General features: G+C 41.8%; 1 protein-coding gene across 2 annotated transcripts in view; it reads right to left on the bottom strand.

Annotated features, from left to right (window-relative positions):
• QRICH1 (glutamine rich 1) overlaps nucleotides 1-22483 on the bottom strand; it is a 54963-nt gene that overhangs the window by 10669 nt on the left and 21811 nt on the right. For both annotated transcript variants that reach the window (XM_079934221.1, XM_079934220.1), the window contains 2 exons: nucleotides 6525-7565; nucleotides 148-325 (listed from right to left, as the gene is read on the bottom strand). In XM_079934221.1, coding sequence (XP_079790347.1) covers nucleotides 148-325; nucleotides 6525-7565 — 1219 coding nt within the window. The remainder of the gene's footprint in view (nucleotides 1-147; nucleotides 326-6524; nucleotides 7566-22483) is intronic.

Consider the following 22483-nt stretch of genomic DNA (forward strand, 5'->3'; position numbering starts at 1 on the left):
CTTGAATTCAGCATACTATTTCAGATGGTGCGCCCTAGTGCCCAGAGAGCCAAGGGACACCACTTTCCTGCCATTCTGTCCTCCTGCTGCTTAAGTACCATTGCATTTTTGCCAGAGTCCAACCCTCTTTCCCTCCCAAACACTTACTCCCAATGGGCGCCAGTCTGTTCTGAGCATCCTTCTCTAGCTCAGCGTTCTTGGTCTGTGCCCAGTTTTTCCATACTTCAAGCCCTTCTTCTGGCTTCAGAGAATTTGGAAGCAGAAGTTCTGGGGAAGGCTGTGGCTGTGACTGTGGTTCAACTTCAGCAACTTGGACAGTTTGAGCCTATGAGAGAGAAACCATCAAAATGTGTCAAAAGGCCTTTTGGCAAAACTGCTGGAAAAATGTTACTTATAGTAAAAAACAAAAACAAAACACAAATGTACCATACTAATGTTAGATGTTAATAACTGCAGAAATTGGGTGTGGGGTTTATGGAAATTCTGTAATTTTTCTGTAAGTCTAAAACTGTTCTAAAAAAAAAAAAATCTCAAAAAAAAAGTTATAGTTCTTTTAATTAAAAAAACCTCTCTTCTCCTTGCTGTCGTACTTCCAAGAACCTCTGGAGTTCTATTCTTTACTCCAGAGACAGCAAAGACTAGTGCAAAGCTCCTTAGTCTTGGCTGTACTTTTGAATCTCTGATTTTTTTTTTTTTGTGGTATGCAGTCCTCTCACTGTTGTGGCCTCTCCCGTTGTGGAGCACAGGCTCCGGATGCACAGGCTGAGCGGCCATGGCTCACGGGCCCAGCCGCTCCGCGGCATGTGGGATCTTCCCGGACTGGGACACGAACCCGTGTCCCCTGCATTGGCAGGCGGACTCTCAACCACTGTGCCACCAGGGAAGCCCTGAATCTCTGATTTAAAAACACCAATACCTGAGCTCCACCCCAGAATCTCTTTTTAAAGAGGTATCAGTCTTTTTAAAACCTTCCCACGTAAAAAGGCAATTCTAACGTTTAGTCACTGCTCAGAACTTACTGGCACAAAGCACTGCTCATCAAACTACAATGCGCAAATAAACCCCTTGGGGATTTTATTAAAATGCAGATTCTAATTAGAAAGATCGCAGGTGGGACCTGAGATTCTGCATTTCTAACAAGCTCCCAAATAAGGGAGCTGGTCTGCAGACTCTACTTTGAGTACCAAGTGTCCAGACTGTTAAACTTGGTTGCACCTTAATATCATCTGGCTGATTTTAAAAAACACCCATGCCTGGGCCTTATCCACAGAGATTCTGATTTAACTGGTCGAAGGTGGAAGCCTGCCAGCAGTAGTTTTAAAAGCTCTCCAGGTGATTCTAATGTCCAGTCATGGTTGAAAATCATCCTTCATGTTCCTCTCAATAATACTGCTTTGGCTCATAAGGACATTTTCTAGAGACAGGAGGCACTGTTTTACCTTCCTGCCTCCAAAGGAAGAGTAGTCCCATCCTCAACGGTCTGACAGCCAAACCATGCAGCCAAAGGGGCAGAGAATGTCCATGACCTTCAATCACAATCCCCATCAGGCAGGACAGACACCAACACAGATACAAAGCACAGGTTCTTGGGTCTCACACATCTATCTACATTGGGAACAAATTCCCTTGAGCAATTTTCCAAGCCAGGGCCTACTAAAGGGCTGAAGAAAGCCAAATCATTCAAATTGAAGGCAAAATAATTTATTCATGACATAAATTTGCTTGTCAATAAATAAAAATAAAAACTACCCTACTAGCTTTGATATAAGATACATGATCAAACAAGGAAATAAAGAAATACCAGTGCTAGGCCCTTAAATGTCTGTCAACCCTGGAGCTCCCCTCTAGACACACTTCTCAGTTCAACTACCATTCTCCTTGGTGAGTCTCAACCACCTTCCCAGTTTAGATCTCCATGTTTGTGGAAATGATTGCTAACTCTGTGACTCTAAGCTAGACGGTCCCTTAATATAGCCAGTGGGTACTGCACATCTCCAGCTGAACATCTGAAAGCCACCTCACATTAACATCTACGGAGAGAATTCATCACTTTGCCCATCCAGAAGTATTCTCCTCAGAGTTCCCTCTCTTACCTTGTTCAATGGCAACACCATCTACCCAAGCTAGAAATCTAGTAGGAGTCTGACTGGGTAAGTAGGTGGGGGCCAGAGGATTTAGGGCAGTGCTTCTCTGTCTTATTAGCCAGGGTCCCTTCACTGTGTGCCTCCACCCACTACATGTAACACTCCTAATCATCCCGACAACGAAAATTCTTCTACACATGTTCAAATGTCTATCAGTAGGTAGGGGAAGTAGAAGTCTCATCCAGGTTGAAAACTACTGATTCAAGTAAGGCCTTCTACACTTGGTGTAGAGTTTTTCCTATTTGTAATGGAGACCTTAAAAGAGTTTTAAGTTGGGAAGTGACATAATCTTACATTTTAAGGAAATTATTCTTGAGCTGTAGAAAATGGATTAAAGAGCAAAAGTGGAAGTAGGTGCTGGTGGCCAAGACCAGGATGGTGGCAGTGAAATGATTTAAGAGATTCTGAGAAGTTTGGTGGTAGAATCAATGTGGCTTGTTGATGAATTGACTGTGAGGAGTACAGTAAAGCAGACTCAAGGATCTCAAGGATGACTCCTGGGTTTCTGGCTTAAACAAATGGGTGGATGATGGTATCACTTTTTGAGATGGGATAGTTTTTGATAGTAGTAGAGGGGATGCTAATGAAGTGCTGAGATATGTTTAACAAATGCAAGTAAATAAATAAGTAGGCTGCTGAATGTATGGGAAAGGTCCTAAGGGGAAAGGTACAGTCTAGGGATAAAGATCTGTGTGTTAATGCAGTACATGGTATAAGACATGGGCTCTAGAGCCAGCCTGTCCAAGGCTGAATGCCAACTCTCCCACTTACTAAAAGGTGGCTTTGGCCTTGTTGTTTAATCTCTCTGTGCCTCAGTTTCTTCATTTGTAAAATGGAGATAGTAGTACACACTTCTTAAGGTTGGTGTGAGAATTAAATGAGTTAATATATGCAACACTAAGGACAGTGCCTGGCAGATAGTGTCAGTGATTATCACCTTCTGCAGCAGACATCTAGAGGATTCTGAAAATCATGACAATGGAGAGAAATCCCTTAGGGAGAAAAGAGGGTTAGTACAGAGCTTTGAGAAACAACATGTATGGCTCAGACAGAAGAGAAGGAGGCTTCAGCAAAGTCTCCTGAGAAGGAAAAATAACCAGTGGGGTAGGAGGAAGACCAAGAGTGCATATAACATGGAAGTCCAAAGGAGAGTTTCAAGAAGGCAGGCATGGTCTGTTGTGCTGTGTGTTGCTATAAGTGAGATAAAAACAGACACGTCTGTTGGATCTGGCCACGGGGAGGTAGGTCACCGATGACCTTAACAAGAGCAGACCCCGTCATGAGTTGAAGGGAAAACTGGTTAGCAAGTAGAGTCAGCCTGTGCAGATAATCCTTTTGAGAACTCTGGGAATAAAGTAAAGTGGAGAAATAGGGGAACAGATGGAGGTGGGTGTGAGGTCAAGGGAGGGAGGTTTAGCCACAAATCTGGTTTTAAAGATAGGATATAAAAGAGCTTTCAAAAAGGGTATGCCAGGTGAAGGAACACATCAGCGCTCCTTAGGGTTCAACTCACATCACAGCACAATTATCTTCCCATGGGCTATGAGGGCTCCAAGGGCAGACTCTTATTCACCTCTGTTTCCCAGCACCTAGAACAGAGCCTGATAAGGAGAGCAGAGGGATATTTGTGGTGTAAATGGACAAACTCATCTTTCCTGCATGATGGGTATTCTTCCCAATTTTTCTTTTTCTGGTAATAACCCTTGACATACGTCGCTATAAGACTTTGCCAAAGGAGACACAGCCTCTGAAGAACATGAAGAATGCTAAAATGAACTTACTAAAATGAACTCTAGAAAAGATTTTCCTGCTGAAGGGCCCAGATGTGCAAATTACAAGCAGAGCCCAATGAGCAACAAGAGTCCTGAATTGCAAATTGGAACATCAGGCCCAGGAGAGCAGAGGAGAGGCCTGATATGCTCCATCCCTGTCAGCAAAAGGTCAGCACAGAGCACCATTACAAGTCTCCTGTCCGGTCTCTCCTACATGCAATCAATTCTACACACCAGTAATTGATTCTTCTTATTACCACGACTCTTAGGATTCTGGAAAATTTTCCTACCACAGATCGTATCAGCTCTTCACTTCGGGAAGATAGCCCCTTTGCCCCCTGTACTAAATCCTCTCCCATGGTTCTCCTCCTCTCATGTTAACCTAGGCCATATCACTTGTGTCCACCCCTGGCTCTTATTCATCCTGCTCCATCCTTCTGTCGATCTAAGCTATAAACTAGAGATCAAATGCCATTTTTTCCACAAAGATACCTCTGCTGACATTTAACCTAGATTGATTTCTGAATTCCCAGCTTGACTTTGTGTGTGTAGCACACGTTGTCACACTTGATTATGCTGCTTTATACTTTACAGAAACAAATCATATGGTCTCACTTCCACTACACTATAAGCTACCCGAAGCAATGACACTGTCTTGTTCTACTTCTAGGCCTGACAGCTGGATATTTAATAGGTCCTTAACAAAGTCACTTAAGATTAACATACTGTTGCCTCTATGAAACCACTCGGTCAGCTTTTGCTTACCCAATCATTTACGTCTTGAGTTTCTGAGTGTGGTCCCTGGTCTAACAGTGCTTTGTTTGTGCCAGCTCCCTCACATGCATTCCCAGAGCTCCTGTGCTGAGGCACACTACCTTCACCAGTCCCATGAGACCAGAGGCCCTACATCCACTCTAAATGTCTGCTAGACAAGGGACCAGAAACTTTACTAACAGTCTTAAAAGGTGGATCTGTGATAGCCTTAAGAAGATTAACAATTAGAAAAGATAAAAGAGCCAAGTAATTTTAAAGTTAAAATTTCAACAGTTCTGGGCTTTCCTGGTGGCACAGTGGTTGAGAATCCACCTGCCAATGCAGGGGACACGGGTTCGATCCCTGGTCCGGGAAGATTCCTACATGCCGCAGAGGAACTAAGCCTGTGCGCCACAACTACTGGGGCTGTGCTCTGGAGCCCACGAGCCACAACTACTGAGCCTACGTGACACAACTACTGAAGCCCGTGCGCCTAGAGCCAGTGCTTCACAACAAGAGAAGCCAACACAATGAGTAGCCCCCGCTCACTGCAACTAGAGAAAGCCCATGCGCAGCAATGAAGACCCAACGTAGCCAAAAATAAATTTTAAAAAAGTGCCTCTTTTAAAAAAAATTTTAACAGTTTTATTTTTGCAACTTTTCTATAAATCTAAAATCATTTCAAAATAAAAAGTTAAAAAATTTAGCTCAGGGCTTCCCTGGTGGCGCAGTGGCTGGGAGTCCGCCTGCCAAAGTAGGGGACACGGGTTCGAGGCCTCGTCCGGGAGGATGCCACATGCCATGGAGCAGCTGAGCCGTGTACCACAACTACTGAGTCTGCGCTCTAGAGCCCACGAGCCACAACTGCTGAGGCCTGCGCACCTAGAGTCCGTGCTCTGCAACAGGAGAAGCCACCACAATGAGAGGCATACACACCGCAATGAAGAGTAGCCCCTGCTCGCCACAACTAGAGAAAGCCCGTGTGCAGCAATGAAGACCCAACACAGCCAAAAATAAAATAAATTTATTAAAAAAAACAAAACAACTTAGCTCAACATAGCTGCCATGACAGAAAACTCAATTAACCATGGCTTGTCTTAACTATTTTTTAAGGAACGTAAAAACACGGTTGGAAAGTCCCACTGCATAAGGGGGCTTATTCAAGACTCCCAAGATGATCACTTTTTTTTTTTTTGGGGGGCCATGTTACATGCCTTGAGGGAATCTTAATTCCCCAACCAGGGATCAAATCCATGCCCCCTGCAGTGGCAGTGTGGAGTCCTAACCGCTGGATCACCAGGGAATTCCCCAAAGATGATCACTTTTAACAGGCCCACCAGAAGGTATTTTAGATCTCATAATTCACTTATACTGTGTCCAGTGTAGTCCATCTTTAGATGACAACTAAAGGAGGAACAATTTAACACCCTCTCAACTGTGAAGAGTTTAGAGCCTGTGTGCTAAACTACAGGGGTTCCACTAGATCTGTTCATTTGTGATGCAGAAAGCAGCTTCTGGGACAGAGATAACACTTGGGGTGACCCATTAGTCTCTACCTAGAAGTTTACCCTTCCTAAAGAGATCACAAAAAAGCACTCCAGGCATCTATCCCCAAAGCAGTTACTGGTCATTTCATTTACCTTCAGGTACCAGGCTAGAATTCCTGCCGTTCCACAGCTTCACTTGCCATTCCTGTCCCCTCTCCCCAACTCTAATTAAAATACTAAATACTGTATTACTGCAAGACCAACGTCATTCCTGTAAACAAGCCAGAGGCGAAAGAGGTTACCAGGCAAGTTCTGTGTTGCACTGGGCCCTGAGGGAGCAGGCTGCCCTACAGATAAGTCTCACTTACTGAACAAGTAACCTGGAGTTGCTGCTGCTGCTGCTGCTGCTGTGGTGGCGGTGGCGTCTGTTCCTGGGGGGTTTGTTGTTGTGGCTGCTGCTGCGGGTCCCATATATGGACAGTCTGAGCTGTATTCTGGTATGTGCCTGCCACGGCCTGCACAGCCACTGGAATGTGGATGTTGCCATTCATGAACTGTGCTGGAAAGAGAGAGTTTGCAAGGGTCTGCACTACCTCTTCATGGGAGTTTTTCACTACAGACGTGGTGCCCACCATCTTCTCCTTGTCATCCTCCAGCTTTACAGCTGCCAGGGCTGTGGGTGAGCCACTGACGTGAACTGCGTTGTAGGCTTCCTGGGGAATGGCAATGTGAGTAATGCTCTGCTGCTGAGGGTCCCCCCGGGGCTGGGCAGAGTAAACAGGTATGGTCCAAGTTTCTCCTGTAGGGCTAGTAATGGTCCCAGTGGCACTGTACAGGTGGGCACTGTCTACTGTTAGTAAGTCGGGCCTCAAAGACACATAACTCTGCTGCTGGCCCTGTGGAATGGCCAGCACGGTGGCCACCGGCTGCCCTGAGATGGCGTAGGACACAGTGATGGGCATGTCCACTTTGCGCTTCTTCACTGGCTGGAGGACACTGGCCGTGCCAACCCGCCGCTCCCCTTCCCGAGGTGAGCCCTGCTGGGACGGTGGTGGGGAAAGGGCACCCACAGTCTGGATTTGGATCTGCTGACCCCCAGCAAGAGACTGGCCAGCCACCAGCTGAGCCTGGATCTGTTGATGTGGGATGTGCTCCTCTGGGATCTCTGCAGCCTGGATCTGCTGGGCCGCCTGCATGTGCTGCACCTGGATCTGGGCCGCCTGCAGCTGCGAAGGGCTGGGGCTCTGCAGAGATGGGGTCTGGATGGAGGGGGCTGTCGGCTGTGCTGCTTGGCCTTGGATCTGCACCTGGACATGGATGGGCTGCTCAGCAGGTTGGTGAACGGTGAGCTGCGGGGAGAGCTGCTGAGCCGAGACCTGCTGCGGAGACTGCTGTACCTGCACCTGTACCTGCAGCGACAAGATTCACCAGTGAGTGAATAGGGCAACATCGAGAATCCAGCCCCGAAGGGAAGAAGAGATCTCAGACGGGAACCCTGGGTAATGTGAAGAGGAGGGGCCGCCATACCCAAGGCTTCTGAGGAGGCCATAATCTCCAAAACCATAGGCAAAATTCTCCAGCATCACACTCTGAATGTGTTGCATTCAGAGCAACACATATCCACCTGAGAGCAAGCAAGACTATCAAGTGGGAAATATCAAAACTTTTGCTCATTTCTTGACTTCCTTTTTAAAAGTAACCCCTTTTGTTTTTGCATACTGACATAGTAGTACAAGTATACAATTTATAAATATATACTTAGGCGTATGATCAAAAAATAGTTTATCCATGTGGTTAGTAATAAAAAGTGTGGGAATCTTGTTCTAAAAGGTCAGAAGGCATTCAATTCCCAACTCAGGATCAAAACTACCCCCACCACAGACAAATAGTAAAAAAACACAGTAGAGAAAAACAACAACAACAACAACAACAAAAACACAGTAGAGACAAAATGTTTGAAATCTCTTTTGGAGATACCTCCAACTTTGCTGCTAAAATATGGGCACTGTTGAATGATTCTTTAGAGTGCTTATTTAAGACAGCATTGTTTTAATAGAGAAGCCACAGATTCCTGATCATTTAATCTAAGGTTATTATATCCTGACCCATGCATTTCTGATAATAATGCAGCTCATGTCTTATTGAAGTTACTTCAGCATACAAAACAGCACGAAAAGATGCTACGTATAGTATGTAATTTTAAAAAAGAAAAGGTTTTTCCATCAGACACACATACCTAAATTACTCTGAACTCGGACTTCCCTGGTGGTCCAGTGGGTAAGAATCCACGCTCCCAATACAGGAGGCCTGGGTTCAATCCCTGTTTGGGGAACTAGATCTCATATGCATGTTGCAACTGAGTTTGCATGCCACAACTAAGAAGCCCACATATCGCAACTAAAAGTCCACATGCCACAACGAAGATGCCACGTGCAGCAACTAAGACCCAGTGCAGCCTACATAAATAAATTAAAAAAAAAATTACTCTGAGCTCATGTAGGAAGGAGGAAGGTATAAAATAAGAAGGTAGATCAGTGATTATATACATCACAAAAGATAACCAAAGATGGTGCTGGGACAACTGGCTATCTATGTAAAAAGAATGAAGTTGGACCTCATCCTCACAACATACACAAAAAATGGGAGAGGATCTGAACAGACACTTCTCCCAAGAAGATAAGCAAATGGCCGGTAAGCACATGAAAAGTTACTTAACATTGTTAGCCGTCAGGGAAATGCAAATCAAAAGCAAAATGAGATACCATTTAAACCCAGGAGGTTGACTATAATAAAAAAAAAAAGATAATAGGGACTTCCCTGGAAGTCCAGTGGTTAAGACTCCACGCTTCCAATGCAGGGGCATGGGTTCCATCCCTGGTCGGAGAACCCAGACCCCACATGACGTGTGGCACGGCCAAAAAATACAGTTAAAAAAAAAGTTTTTTTTAAAATAATAAAAGATAACAGGGACTTCCCTGGTGGCACAGTGGTTAACAATCCGCCTGCCAATGCAGAGGATGAGGATTCAAGCCCTGATCCGGGAAGATCCCACATGCCGCGGAGCAACTCAGCCCATGTGCCACAACTGCTGAGCCTGCGCTCTACAGCCTGTGAGCCACAACGACAAAAGCCCACACAACTACAGCCTGAGCTATGCTTTGCAACGAGAAGCCACCCCAATGAGAAACCTGCGCACTGCAAGAGTTAGCCCCCACTCGCTGCAACTAGAGAAAGCCCACGCACAGCAAGGAAGACCCAACACAACCAAAAATAAATAAATAAATAAATAAATAAGATAACAAATGTTGGCAAGGATGTGAAAAAACTGGAATTCTCATACACTGCTGGTGGGAATGTAAAATGGTGTAGCTGCTTTGGAAAAAAGTCTGGCAGGGACTACCTTGGTGGCGCAGTGGTTAAGAATCTGCCTGCCAATGCAGGGGACACAAGTTTGAGCCCTGGTCCAGGAAGATCCCACATGCCGTGGAGCAACTAAGCCCATATGCCACAACTACTGAGCCCGCAAGCCACAACTAGAGAACGCCCACACGCAGCAACAAAGACCCAATTCAGCCAAAAATAAAAATAAATAAATTTATAACATACTTTAAAAAACAAACAAACAAAAGTCTGGCAGATCATCAAAAGGTTAAACATAGCATATGACAAAGATATGAAAACCACACCATATGACCTAGCAGTTTCACTCCTAGTTATATACTCAAGAGAAACAGAAACTATACTCATGTAAAAACTTGGACATGAGGGACTTCCCTGATAGTCCAGTGGTTAAGAATCTGCCTTCCAATGCAGGGGACGTGGGTTCGATCCCTGGTCAGGGAACTAAGACCCCACATGTGGCAAGGCAACCGAGCCCATGAGCTCAAGATCCCACGTGCCGCAACTACTGAGCCCAGGTGCCACAATGGATAGCCTGCATGCCACAACGAAAGATACCATATGCACAACTAAGACCCAACGTGGCCAAATAAAGAAATTAATAGATAAATATTTTAAAAAAGAACTTGGACATGAATGTTAATAACAGCATTATTTAAAATAACCAAAAAGTGGAAACAACCCAAATATCTATCAACTGATGGATAAATAAAATGTAGTACTTCCATACAGCAGCATGTTGTTTAGTAAGAAAAACATAAAGTTTTGATAAAATGCTACAACACAGATGAACCCTGAAAACATTATGCTAAATGAAGTCAGTCACAAAAGACTACATATTGTATGATTCCATTAATATGAATGTCCAAAACAGGCAAATCTATAGAAATAGAAAGTAGATTAGTGGTTATCCAGGACACAGGGACTGGGGAAAATATGAAGTAACTGCTAATGGCTACAGGGTTTCTTTCTGGAGGTGATGAGAAATGTTCTAAAATTGATGTGGTAATGGCAGCACAACTCTGTGAATAGACTAAAAACTACTAAGTTGCACGCTTTACATGGAAATGACTGACTTATTTGATATGAGAATTACATCTCATTAAAGCCACTACTGATTTAAAAAAAAAAAAAAAAAGCAAGGAAGAGGCTGTGTAAAGAGCATAGGCCTTGGGACTTCCCTGGTGGTCCAGTGGCTAAGACTCCACGCTCCCAATGCAGGGGGTCTGGGCTCATTCCCTGGTCAGAGAACTAGATACCACATGCCACAACAAACAGTTAGCATGCCACAACTAAAGAGCCCGCATCTCACAACTAAAAGATTCCGTGTGCTGCAATGAAGATCCCACATGGTGCAATGAAGATCCCATGTGCCACAACTAAGACCTGGTGCAGCCAAATAAACAAATAAATAAATATTAAAAAAAAAAGAGCATAGGCCTTATGAACAGACTTTAAGTGAACAGACTTGAAGTGATGATGTACTTTCCTGGCTGTGAGTCCTCTAAGTTTCAGTTTCCTGAGGTACAATAAAAAGGGGGAGAATGCCTACCTCCTTACAGAGTTGTCATGAGCATAAAATAATGTTTACTGACACATAGTAGATGTTCAAAAAGTAGGTTTTCTTCCTCATAAGCAATATTTCTTTACACCAGTGAGTCTCAAAATGTAGTTTCCAGGCCAACATCATCATCACACTGGCAATTATCAGAAATACAAACTTTCAGGTCCCAGCTCAGAACTATTAAACCAGAAACTCTAGGAATGGGCCCAGCAATCTGTATCTTAACAAGTCTTCCAGGTGACTGATGCATGCTCAAGATGGAGAATCAGTGCTTTATACCAAGGACTAGAGGAAATGGTGAAGCCAATTACTACAAAAAAGCAGTTTTCAAGCTCTTTGGTCTCAGCACCCTTTCAAAAAATGATTGAGGACCAACCCCAAAAAGCTTTTCTTTACACGAGCATAGATAACAATTCTTACTGTATAAGAAAATTAAACTAGGAAACTTAGAAAAATATTAATTCATTAAAAATCACCACATAGAGCAGAAGCAAGAAGAATTACAATTCTGCAGCCTGTGGAAGGAAAACCACATTCACAGAAAGATAGACAAAATGAAAAGGCAGAGGACTTTGTACCAGATGAAGGAACAAAATAAAACCCCAGAAAAACAACTAAATGAAGTGGAGATAGGAAACCTTCCAGAGAAAGAATTCAGAATAATGATAGTGAACATGACCCAGGACCTTGGAAAAAGAATGGAGGCAAAGATCGAGAAGATGCAAGAAATGCTCAACAAAGACCTAGAAGAATTAAGAACAAACAGAGATGAACAATACAATAACTGAAATGAAAAATACACTAAAAGGAATCAATAGCAAAATAACTGAGGCAGAACAACAGATAAGTGACGTGGAAGACAGAATGGTGGAATTCACTGCGACAGAACAGAATAAAGAAAAAAGAATGAAAAGAAATGAAGACAACCTAAGAGACCTTTGGGACAGCATTAAACACAATAACATTCACATTATAGGGGTCCCAGAAGGAGAAGAGAGAGAAAGGAGCTGAGAAAATATCTGAAGAGATTATAGTCGAAAACTTCCCTAACACAGGAAAGGAAATATCTACCCAAGTCTAGGAAGTGCAGAGAGTCTCAGGTAGGATACACCCAAAGAGAAACACGCCAAGGTTTTTACCATCAAATTGGTAAAAATTAAAGACAAAGAAAAATTATTGAAAGCAGCAAGGCAAAAACAACAAATAACATACAAGGGAACTTCCATAAGGTTAACAGCTGATTTCTCAGCAGAAACTCTACAAGCCAGAAGGGAGTGGCATGACATATTTAAAGTGATGAAAGAGAAGAACCTACAACCAAGATAACTCGACCTGGCAAGGATCTCATTCAGATTTGATGGAGAAATCAAAAGCTTTACAGACAAGCAAAAGCTAAGAGAATTCAGCACCATCAAACCAGCTCTACAGCAAATGCTAAAGGAACTTCTCTAAGCGGGAAACACAAGAAAATAAAAGCACCTACAAAAACAAACCCAAAACAATTACGAAAATGGTAATAGGAACATACATATTGATAATTTCCTTAAACGTGAATGGATTAAATGCTCCAACCAAAAGACACAGGGTCGCTGAATGGATGCAAAAACAAGACCCATATATATGCTGTCTACAAAAGACCCACTTCAGACCTAGGGACACATACAAACTGAAAGTGAGGGGATGGAAAAAGATATTCCATGAAAATGGAAATCAAAAGAAAGCTGGAGTAGCAATACTCATATCAGATGAAATACACTTTAAAATAAAGAATGTTACAAGAGACAAGGAAGGACACTACATAATGATCAAGGGATCATTCCAAGAAGAAGACATAACAATTATAAATATATATGCACCCAACACAGTAGCACCACAATACATAAAACAACTGCTAACAGCTATAAAAGAGGAAATCGACAGTAACACAATAATAGTGGGGGACTTTAACACCTCACTTACACCAATGGACAGATCATCCAGACAGAAAATTAATAAGGAAACATAAGGTTTAAATAACACAATAGACCAGATAGATTTAATTGATATTTACAGGACATTCCATCCAAAAACCGCAAATTACACTTTCCTTCTCAAGGGCACATGGAACATTCTCCAGGATAGATCACATCTTGCATCAAAAATCAAGCCTTGGTAAATTTAAGAAAACTGAAATCATATCAAGCATCTTTTCTGACCACAATGCTATGAGATTAGAAATTCATTACAGGGGAAAAAATGTAAAAAACCCAAACACATGGAGGCTAAAGAATACATTACTAAATAACCAAGAGATTACTGAAGAAATCAAAGAGGAAATCAAAAAATACCTAGAGACAAATGACAATGAAAACATGACGATCCAAAACCTATGGGATGCAGCAAAAGCAGTTCTAAGAGGGAAGTTTATAGCAATACAAGCCTGCCTCAACAAACAAGAAAAATCTCAAATAAACAATCTAAACTTTCACCTAAAGGAACGAGAGAAAGAAGAACAAACAAAACCCAAAGTTAGTTGAAGGAAAGAAATCATAAAGATCAGAGCAGAAATAAATGAAATAGAAACAAAGAAAACAATAGCAAAGATCAATAAAACCAAAAGCTGGTTCTTTGAGAAGATAAAGAAAATTGATAAACCTTTAGCCAGACTCATCAAGCAAAAGAGAGAGAGGACTCAAATCAAGAAAATTAGAAATGAAAAAGAAGTTACAACGGACAAGGCAGAAATACAAAGCATCATAAGAGACTACTATAAGCAACTCTATGTCAATAAAATGGACAACCTGGAAGAAACTGACAAATCCTTAGAAAGGTATAATCTTCCAAGAATGCATCAGGAAGAAATAGAAAATATGACCAGTCACAAGTAATGAAATTGAAACTGTGATTAAAAATCTTCCAACAAACAAAAGTCCAGGACCAGATGGCTTCACCAGTGAATTCTATCAAACATTTAGAGAAGAGCTAACACTCATCCTTCTCAAACTCTTCCAAAAAATTGCAGAGGAAGGAACACTCCCAAACTCATTCTATGAGGCCACCACCATCCCTGATACAAAAACCAGACAAAGATACTACATGAAAAGAAAATTAGAGACCAATATCACTGATGAATATAGATGCAAAAATCCTCAACAAAATACTAGCAAACAGAATCCAACAACACATTAAAAGGATTATACACCATGATCAAGTGAGATTTATGCCAGGGATGCAAGGATTCTTCAATATATGCAGATCAATCAATGTAATATACCATATTAACAAAGTAAAGAATAAAACCCATAAGATCATGTCAAGAGATGCAGAAAAAGCTTTTGACAAAATTCAACACCCATTTATGACAAAAACTCTCCAGAAAGTGGGCACAGAGGGAACCTACCTCAACATAATAAAGGCCATATACGACAAAGCCACAGCAAACATCATTCTCAATGGTGAAAAGCTGAAAGCATTTCCTCTAAGATCAGGAACAAGACAAGGATGTCCACTCTCACCACTATTATTCAACACAGTTTTGCAATTCCTAGCCACGGCACTCAGAGAAGAAAAAGAAATAAAAGGAAAACAAATTGGAAAAGAAGTAAAACTGTCACTGTTTGCAGATGACATGATACTATACATAGAGAATCCTAAAGATGCCACCAGAAAGCTACTATAGCTAATCAATGAATTTGGTAAAGCTGCAGGATACAAAATTAATACACAAAAATCTCTTGCATTCCTATACACTAACAATGAAAGATCAGAAAGAGAAATTAAGGAAACAATCCCATTCACCACTGCAACAAAAAGAATAAAATATCTAGGGAAAAAACCACCTAAGGAGGTAAAAGACCTATACTCAGAAAACTATAAGACCCTGATGAAAGAAATCAACGATGAGGCTTCCCTGGTGGTGCAGTGGTTAAGAATCTGCCTGCCAATGCAGGGGATGTGGGCTCAAGCCCTGGTCCGGGAAGATACCACATGCCACAGAGCAACTAAGCCCATGCACTACAACTACTAAGCCAGCGCTCTAGAGCCTGCGAGCCACAACTACCGAAGCCCGTGTGCCTAGAGCCCATGCTCTGCAACAAAGAAGAGCCACCGCAATAAGAAGCTAGCGCACCACAACCAAGAGTAGCCCCCACTTGCTGCAACTAGAGAGAAAGCCTGCAGTCAGCAACGAAGACCCAATGCAACCAAAAATTAATTAATTAATTAATTAATTTAAAAAAAAAAGAAATCAAAGATGACACAAACAGATGGAGAGATATACCATGTTCTTTGACTGGAAGAATCAATATTGTGAAAATGACTATACTATCCAAAGCAATCTGCAGATTCAATGCAATCCCTATCAAATTAACCAGTGGCATTTTTTACAAAACTAGAACAAAAAATCTTAAAATTTCTATGGAGACACAAAAGACCCCAAATAGCCAAAGCAGTCTTGAGGGGAAAAAAACAGTGCTGGAGGAATCAGACTCTCTGACTTCAGACTATACTGCAAGGCTACAGTAATCAAGACAATATGGTACTGGCACAAAAACAGAAATATAGATCAATGGAACAGGATAGAAAGCCCAGAGATAAACCCACACACCTATGGTCAACTAATCTATGACAAAGGAGGCAAGAACATACAATGGAGAAAAGACAGTCTCTTCAATAAGTGGTGCTGGGAAAACTGGACAGCTACATGTAAAAGAATGAAATTAGACACTCCCTAACACCATACACAAAAATAAACTCAAAATGGATTAGAGACCTAAATGTAAGACCGGACACTATAAAACTCTTAGAGGAAAACATAGGAAGAACACTCTTTGACATAAATCACAGCAAGATCTTTTTTGATCCACCTCCTAGAGTAATGAAAATAAAAACAAAAATAAACAAATGGGACCTAATGAAACTTAAAAGCTTTTGCACAGCAAAGGAAACTACAAACGAGACGAAATATTTGCAAATGAATCAACAGACAAAGGATTAATCTCCAAAAACTGCTCATGCAGCTCAATATTTAAAAAAAAAAAAAAAAACCCAATCCAAAAATGGGCAGAAGACCTAAATAGACATTTCTCCAAAGAAATGGCCATAAAGATGGCCAAGAAGCACATGAAAAGCTGCTCAACAGGGCTTCCCTGGTGGCGCAGTGGTTGAGGATCCGCCTTCCAATGCAGGGGACGTGGGTTCGTGCCCTGGTCCGGGAGGATCCCACATGCCGCAGAGCGGCTGGGCCCGTGAGCCATGGCCGCTGAGCCTGCGCGTCTGGAGCCTGTGCTCCGCAACGGGAGAGGCCACAGCAGTGAGAGGCCCGCGTACAGCAAAAAAAAAAAAAAAAAAAAAAAAAAAAGCTGCTCAACATCACTAATTATTAGAGAAATGCAAATCAAAACTACAATGAGGTATCATCTCACACCAGTTAGAATGGGCATCATCAGAAAATCTACAAACAACAAATGCTGGAGAGGGTATGGAGAAAAGGGAACCCTCTTGCACTGTTGGTGGTAATGTAAATTGATACAGCCACCATGGAGAACAGTATGGAGGTTCCTTAAAAAGCTAAAAATAGAATTACCGTATGAACTAGCAATCTCACTACTGGGCATCTACCCAGAGAAAAACATAATTCAAAAAGACACATGCACCCAATGTTCATTGCAGAACTATTTACAATAGCCAGGACATGGAAGCAACCTAAATGCCCATCGACAGACTAATGGATAAAGAAGAATTAGAAGATGTGGTATATATATACAATGGACTATTACTCAGCCATAAAATGGAACGAAATTGGGTCATTTGTAGAGACGTGGATGGATTTAGAGACTGTCATACAGAATGAAGTAAGTCAGAAAGAGAAAAACAAATATAGTATATTAACGCATATATGGAACCTAGAAAAATGGTACAGATGAACCGGTTTGCAGGGCAGAAATAGAGACACAGATGTAGAGAACAAACATATAGACACCAAGGGGGGCAAGTGGTGCGGGGGGTGGGGGGGTGGTGGTGGTGTGATGAACTGGGAGATTGGGATTGACATATATACAGTAACATGTATAAAATGGATACCTGATAAGAACCTGCTGTATAAAAAAATAAAATTCAAGAATTCCAAAAAAAATCACTGCATAAATCAATATAAATGTCAACATAAATAACATATTCTTATGAAAAATAACTTTATTTGCCAAAACAAAAAATTTATAATAATCACTGCATTATTTTACATCTCTGCAAATCTCTTTAATGGCTGACTTAACTGAAGACAACTGCATTCTCATACTTGCTTCTGCATTCAATCTATTGTGACACATCATACATGGCCCCTGCAAAACTCCACTGTACACTCATGAGAGAATGAGAGTGAAAAAGGCAAAAAAAATCTTCATATTATAATAAAAACAGCCTTGGACTTCCCTGGTGGCACAGTGGTTAAGAATCTGCCTGCCAACGGAAGGGACACGGGTTTGAGCCCTAGTCCAGGAATATCCCACATGCTGTGGAGCAACTAAGCCCGTGCGCCACAACTACTGAGCCTGCACTCTAGAGCCCACGAGCCACAACTACTGAGCCCAAGTGCCTTAGAGCCTGTGGTCCACAACAAAGAGAAGCCACTGCAATGAGAAGCCCACGCACCGCAACAAAGAGTAGCCCCTGCTCGCCGCAACTAGAGAAAGCCCGCACAGCAACAAAGACCCAACGCAGTCAATCAATCAATCAATTAATTTTTAAAAAAAACCAGCCTTAACTCTGAGGAACCCTGAAAGGGAGTTGGGGACTACCAGTCCCTGACCTACTCTTTAAGAACCACTGTTGTAGAGTTAAACACACAGTATGGGGTTTTTTTGTTTGTTTGTTTGGACTGAGTGGGGTCTTCATCGTTGTGCGCGGGCTTTTCTCTAGTTGCAGAGAGCGGGGGCTACTCTTCGTTGAGGTGTGCGGGCTTCTCACTGAGGTGGCTTCTCTTGTTGCAGAGCACAGGCTCTAGGCGCGCGTGCTTCATTCATTGTGGCACACGGGGTCAGCAGTTGTGGCTTGTGGACTCTAGAGCGCAGGCTCAGCAGTTGTGGTGCACGGGCTTAGTTGCTCTAAGGCATGTGGGATCTTCCCAGACCAGGGCTCGAACCCGTGTCCCCTGCACTGGCAGGCAGATTCTTAACCACTGTGCCACCAGGGAAGTCCCAACAGAGTATGTTTTTAAACTATATTATTACTTGCTTAAAAACAAGATGTCAAAAATCTGGTTACTGTAGTTCATTCATTTACTGTATCTCTTTAAATTGACTTTTCTTAGAAACAATTTATCAATATTCAATCTTCCAAAAGAAATAAGTTAGCAAAAATACTAAGGAATCAGAACTGAAGGCATTTACCCCTCACTACAGAACAAACAGGTACAAATAATCTGATGCCACTTTATATCCAAAGTAGTTAGAAGTTAAAATTAGGGGAGTAAAAGTTAAAGCACTTTCTGACATTTCCTTACCAATGTCAAGATATTGGATAAGGTATCAATTATGTGTTTATAACCTTTACCCATAAGGATAAGTCAATAAGAAATTAAACGTTATTTGTATTAACCTCCTTCATATTTTTTATTTATATAAAAACAACTTTATCCGGTTAGATAATTACTGCATAGTCATAGTGAAAATCTGTAACCTTAGTGGAGTAAAAAAAAAAAAATTTTTTTTTTTAAATTTTACTTTAACTTAGGAGGAAAGAAAATTAAAAGTGAATTGAAGGGGGCTTCCCTGGTGGCGCAGTGATTACGAATCCGCCTGACAATGCAGGGGACACAGGTTTGAGCCCTGGTCCAGGAAGATCCCACGTGCCGCAGAGCAACTAAGCCCGTGTGCCACAACTACCGAGCCTGTGCTCTAGAGCCCACGTGCCAAGAGCCTGTGCTCGGCAACAAGAGAAGCCACCGCAATGAGAAGCCCACACACTGCAACGAAGAGCTGCCCCCGCTCACCGCACCTACAGAAAGCTCGCATGCAGCAACGAAGACCCAACACAGACAAAAATAAATTAATTAAATAAATTAATTTTTTTAAAAAAGTGAATTGAAGGAATAGCTGAACTTTGAGTATTGCTTCACACTAAGAAAGCTCCTAGGGACTTCCCTGGTGGTGCAGTGGTTAATAATCCACCTGCCAATGCAGGGGACACGGGTTCGAGCCCTGGTCTGGGAAGATCCCACGTGCTACAGAGCAACTAAGCCCGTGCACCACAACTGCTGAGCCTGTGTTGTAGAGCCCGCAAGCCACAACTACTGAAGCCTGTGTGCCAAAACTACAGAAGCTCACGCGCCTACAGCCCGTGCTCCACAACAAGAGAAGCCTGCACACTGCAACGAAGAGCAGCCCCCTGCTCGCCACAACTAGAGAAAGCCTGTGCACAGCAATGAAAACCCAATGCAGCCATAAATAAATAAATAAATTTATTTTTAAAAAAACAAAGCTCCTACAAGATTCCTCTTTAAAAAAAAAAGAAAGAGGGCTTCCCTGGTGGCGCAGTGGTTGGGATTCCGCCTGCCGACGCAGGGGACGCGGGTTCATGCCCCGGTCTGGGAAGATCCCATATGCCGCGGAGCGGCTGGGCCTGTGAGCCATGGCCGCTGAGCCTGCGCGTCTGGATGACTGTGCTCTGCAACTGGAGAGGCCACAACAGTGAAAGGCCCGCATACCGCAAAAAAAAAAAAAAAAAAAAAAAGAAAAGACAAAAATCTAAGAAAGGCATTCAGAGGTTGGTATCGTGCTTTATTAACTATTTAATTTTCAAGGTTAAAATATCTAGGTAAATTGTCACAGAAAACAAACTGATAACTAAACAAAAAATTAAAGAAAAAAAGGCAGTTTGAAACTTAAGCCTAGATCTAAAAGGATTCTAAAGAAATACAAAAAGGAAAAAGATCATCCCAAAGACATGTATATGCTAGAAAAGTGATACATCAATGGAGGAGGGAGACATTTCTAGGGGAATGAATTTGGTTTCACTGTTTCCAAAAGCACTGTTTCTTACCTTCTATCAATCCCTCATAAATCACATTATATTTCAAGTTCCTTTCACATTTGAATCGTTACTTCTCATTCAGCTCTCCCCACCACCTTTTCCAGAGTTTTTAATTGCTTTTTTTCCCCCTGTTGATCAGAAGAGATATACTTTAAATAACTATACTTCTGCGTTCTTGATCACATAGTAAGTACAGTGCTAATTACTTTCTTCTTGAGCATTCTGACTTCCTATTTCAACCTGGACAGACTGCATTCTGGGTCTTCTGTACAGACTGGGATTTCGATCTCAACTCTGAGCTGCTTCTGTTTCTTTTGTTCTCATGACTTCTTTCCTAGATTCTTTATTTGACTGAGTACATAAGTTTTTCAGAAAGTATGTCTGAATGTGGTCCACAGCTCAGCAGCATCAGCATCAACCTGGAATTTGTTAAAAATGCACATTCTCTGGAAACGAAAAGACTGTTGAAGAGATATCTGCATCCCCATATTCAAAGCAGCATTATTTACAATGGCCAAGAGATGGGAACAATCTAAGCGTCCATCAATGGATGAATGGATAAAGAAGTTCTGGAATATATATACATACCATGGATATTATTCAGCCATAAAAAGGGAGGAAATTCTGCCCTTTGTGACAACGTGGATGGATGCTGAGGGCATTATGCTAAGTGAAATAAATCAGACAGAGAAAGACAAGTACCACATGATCTCGTTTACAATATATGTAAAATGTAAAAAACAAACAAAACCCCAACCAAACTCAGAAAAAGAGATCAGATTTGTGGCTACAAGAGGCAGGGGGCAGAGGGAGGAGGAATTGGATGAAGGTGGTCAAAAGGTACAAACTTCCAGTCATAAGATAACTAAGTACTAGGGATATAAAGCACAACATGATAACTATAGTTAAGATTGCTATATGGTGAACATGAAAGTTAAGAGAGTAAATCCCTGGGCTTCCTTGGTGGCGCAGTGGTTGAGCGTCTGCCTGCCAATGCAGGGGACACGGGTTCGAGCCCTGGTCTGAGATCCCACATGCTGTGGAGCAACTGGGCCCGTGAGCCACAACTACTGAGCCTGCACGTCTGGAGCCTGTGCTCCGCAACAAGAGAGGCCGCGACAGTGAGAGGCCCACGCACCGCGATGAAGAGTGGCCCCCGCTTGCCGCAACTAGAGAAAGCCCTCGCACAGAAAGGAAGACCCAACACAGCCAAAAATAAATAAATGAAATTTAAAAAAAAAAAAGAAAGAGTAAATCCTTGAGTTCTCATCACAAAGGAAAAAATATTCTTTTCTTTTTCTGTATATGAGATGACAGATATTAACTAAACTTGCTGTGGTTACCATTTCACAATCTATGTAGAGCTCAAATCATTGAGCTCTACACCTTAAACTTACACAGTGCTGCATGTCAATTATATCTCAATAAAACTGGGGGGCAAGGGGCATGCAAATTCTCAGGAGTGACCCCAGACCAACTGAATTAGAATTGGGAGGGGGGGAGCCATTTTTGTTTTAAGAAACCTTCAAGGTGATTCTAATGTACCCTATAGTCTGATAACCATTAGTGTGTAAGTTTTATTGGACCTTACTTGTCTAGGTTCCTAACCTGTTTGCAGATGAATAATCTATTTCCTTTTCCTCTGTCATTCAGAACCTAAGCAATACAGAGCTCAACACAACAGAAGGACTAAGTACTCCAACTAAGGAACAATGAGAAACCATGAAGTAATATATATATTATTAGGAATCTTTTCTTCCAAACAATCACTGACACTAAAAAAAATACATATCTAATACCATTTTTGGATTTTTTTTTGCTTTATTTTGTTTTTGGCTACTTTGAGTATAAAACCAGTATTTTATTTAAACAAGAATAAACTGGGTGAGTGTGCTGGGTCAATTTCTGAATTCCACCTCATAAACAATTTTGGTCCAATATCCATTAGTTACATGTACTTAGCAATCACTTAAAATGTGGTTAGTCCAAATTACAATGTGCTTACAAGTTCAAAGCACAATCAGATTTCAAAGATTTGTGCCAAAAAAAATGGTAAAATCGTTCATCAATAATATAAGACTGAGTACATGTTGAAATAATGTTAGTTTAAATAAAATGTGATTTTAACAAGTCAATTTCACCTCATTTTTTCCCCCTTTTATAAAAGAGGCTACTAGAAAATTTAGAATAACATATGTAGCTTACATTCTATTTCATATTCTGAGTCTCACTGAGGAGGAACTACTGAGAACAGTGTTCAATGTGCCAGAAGACCCCACTAAGCACCTGGGATCCAAACATATCTGTGCCTTTTAACAACTAGTCAGCAAAACCTTGGTACAATTTCACTGTTCAAAA

The sequence above is a fragment of the Stenella coeruleoalba genome (assembly GCF_951394435.1).
Source record: "Stenella coeruleoalba genome assembly, chromosome: 10".
In the NCBI taxonomy this organism is placed as follows: Eukaryota; Metazoa; Chordata; class Mammalia; order Artiodactyla; family Delphinidae; genus Stenella; species Stenella coeruleoalba.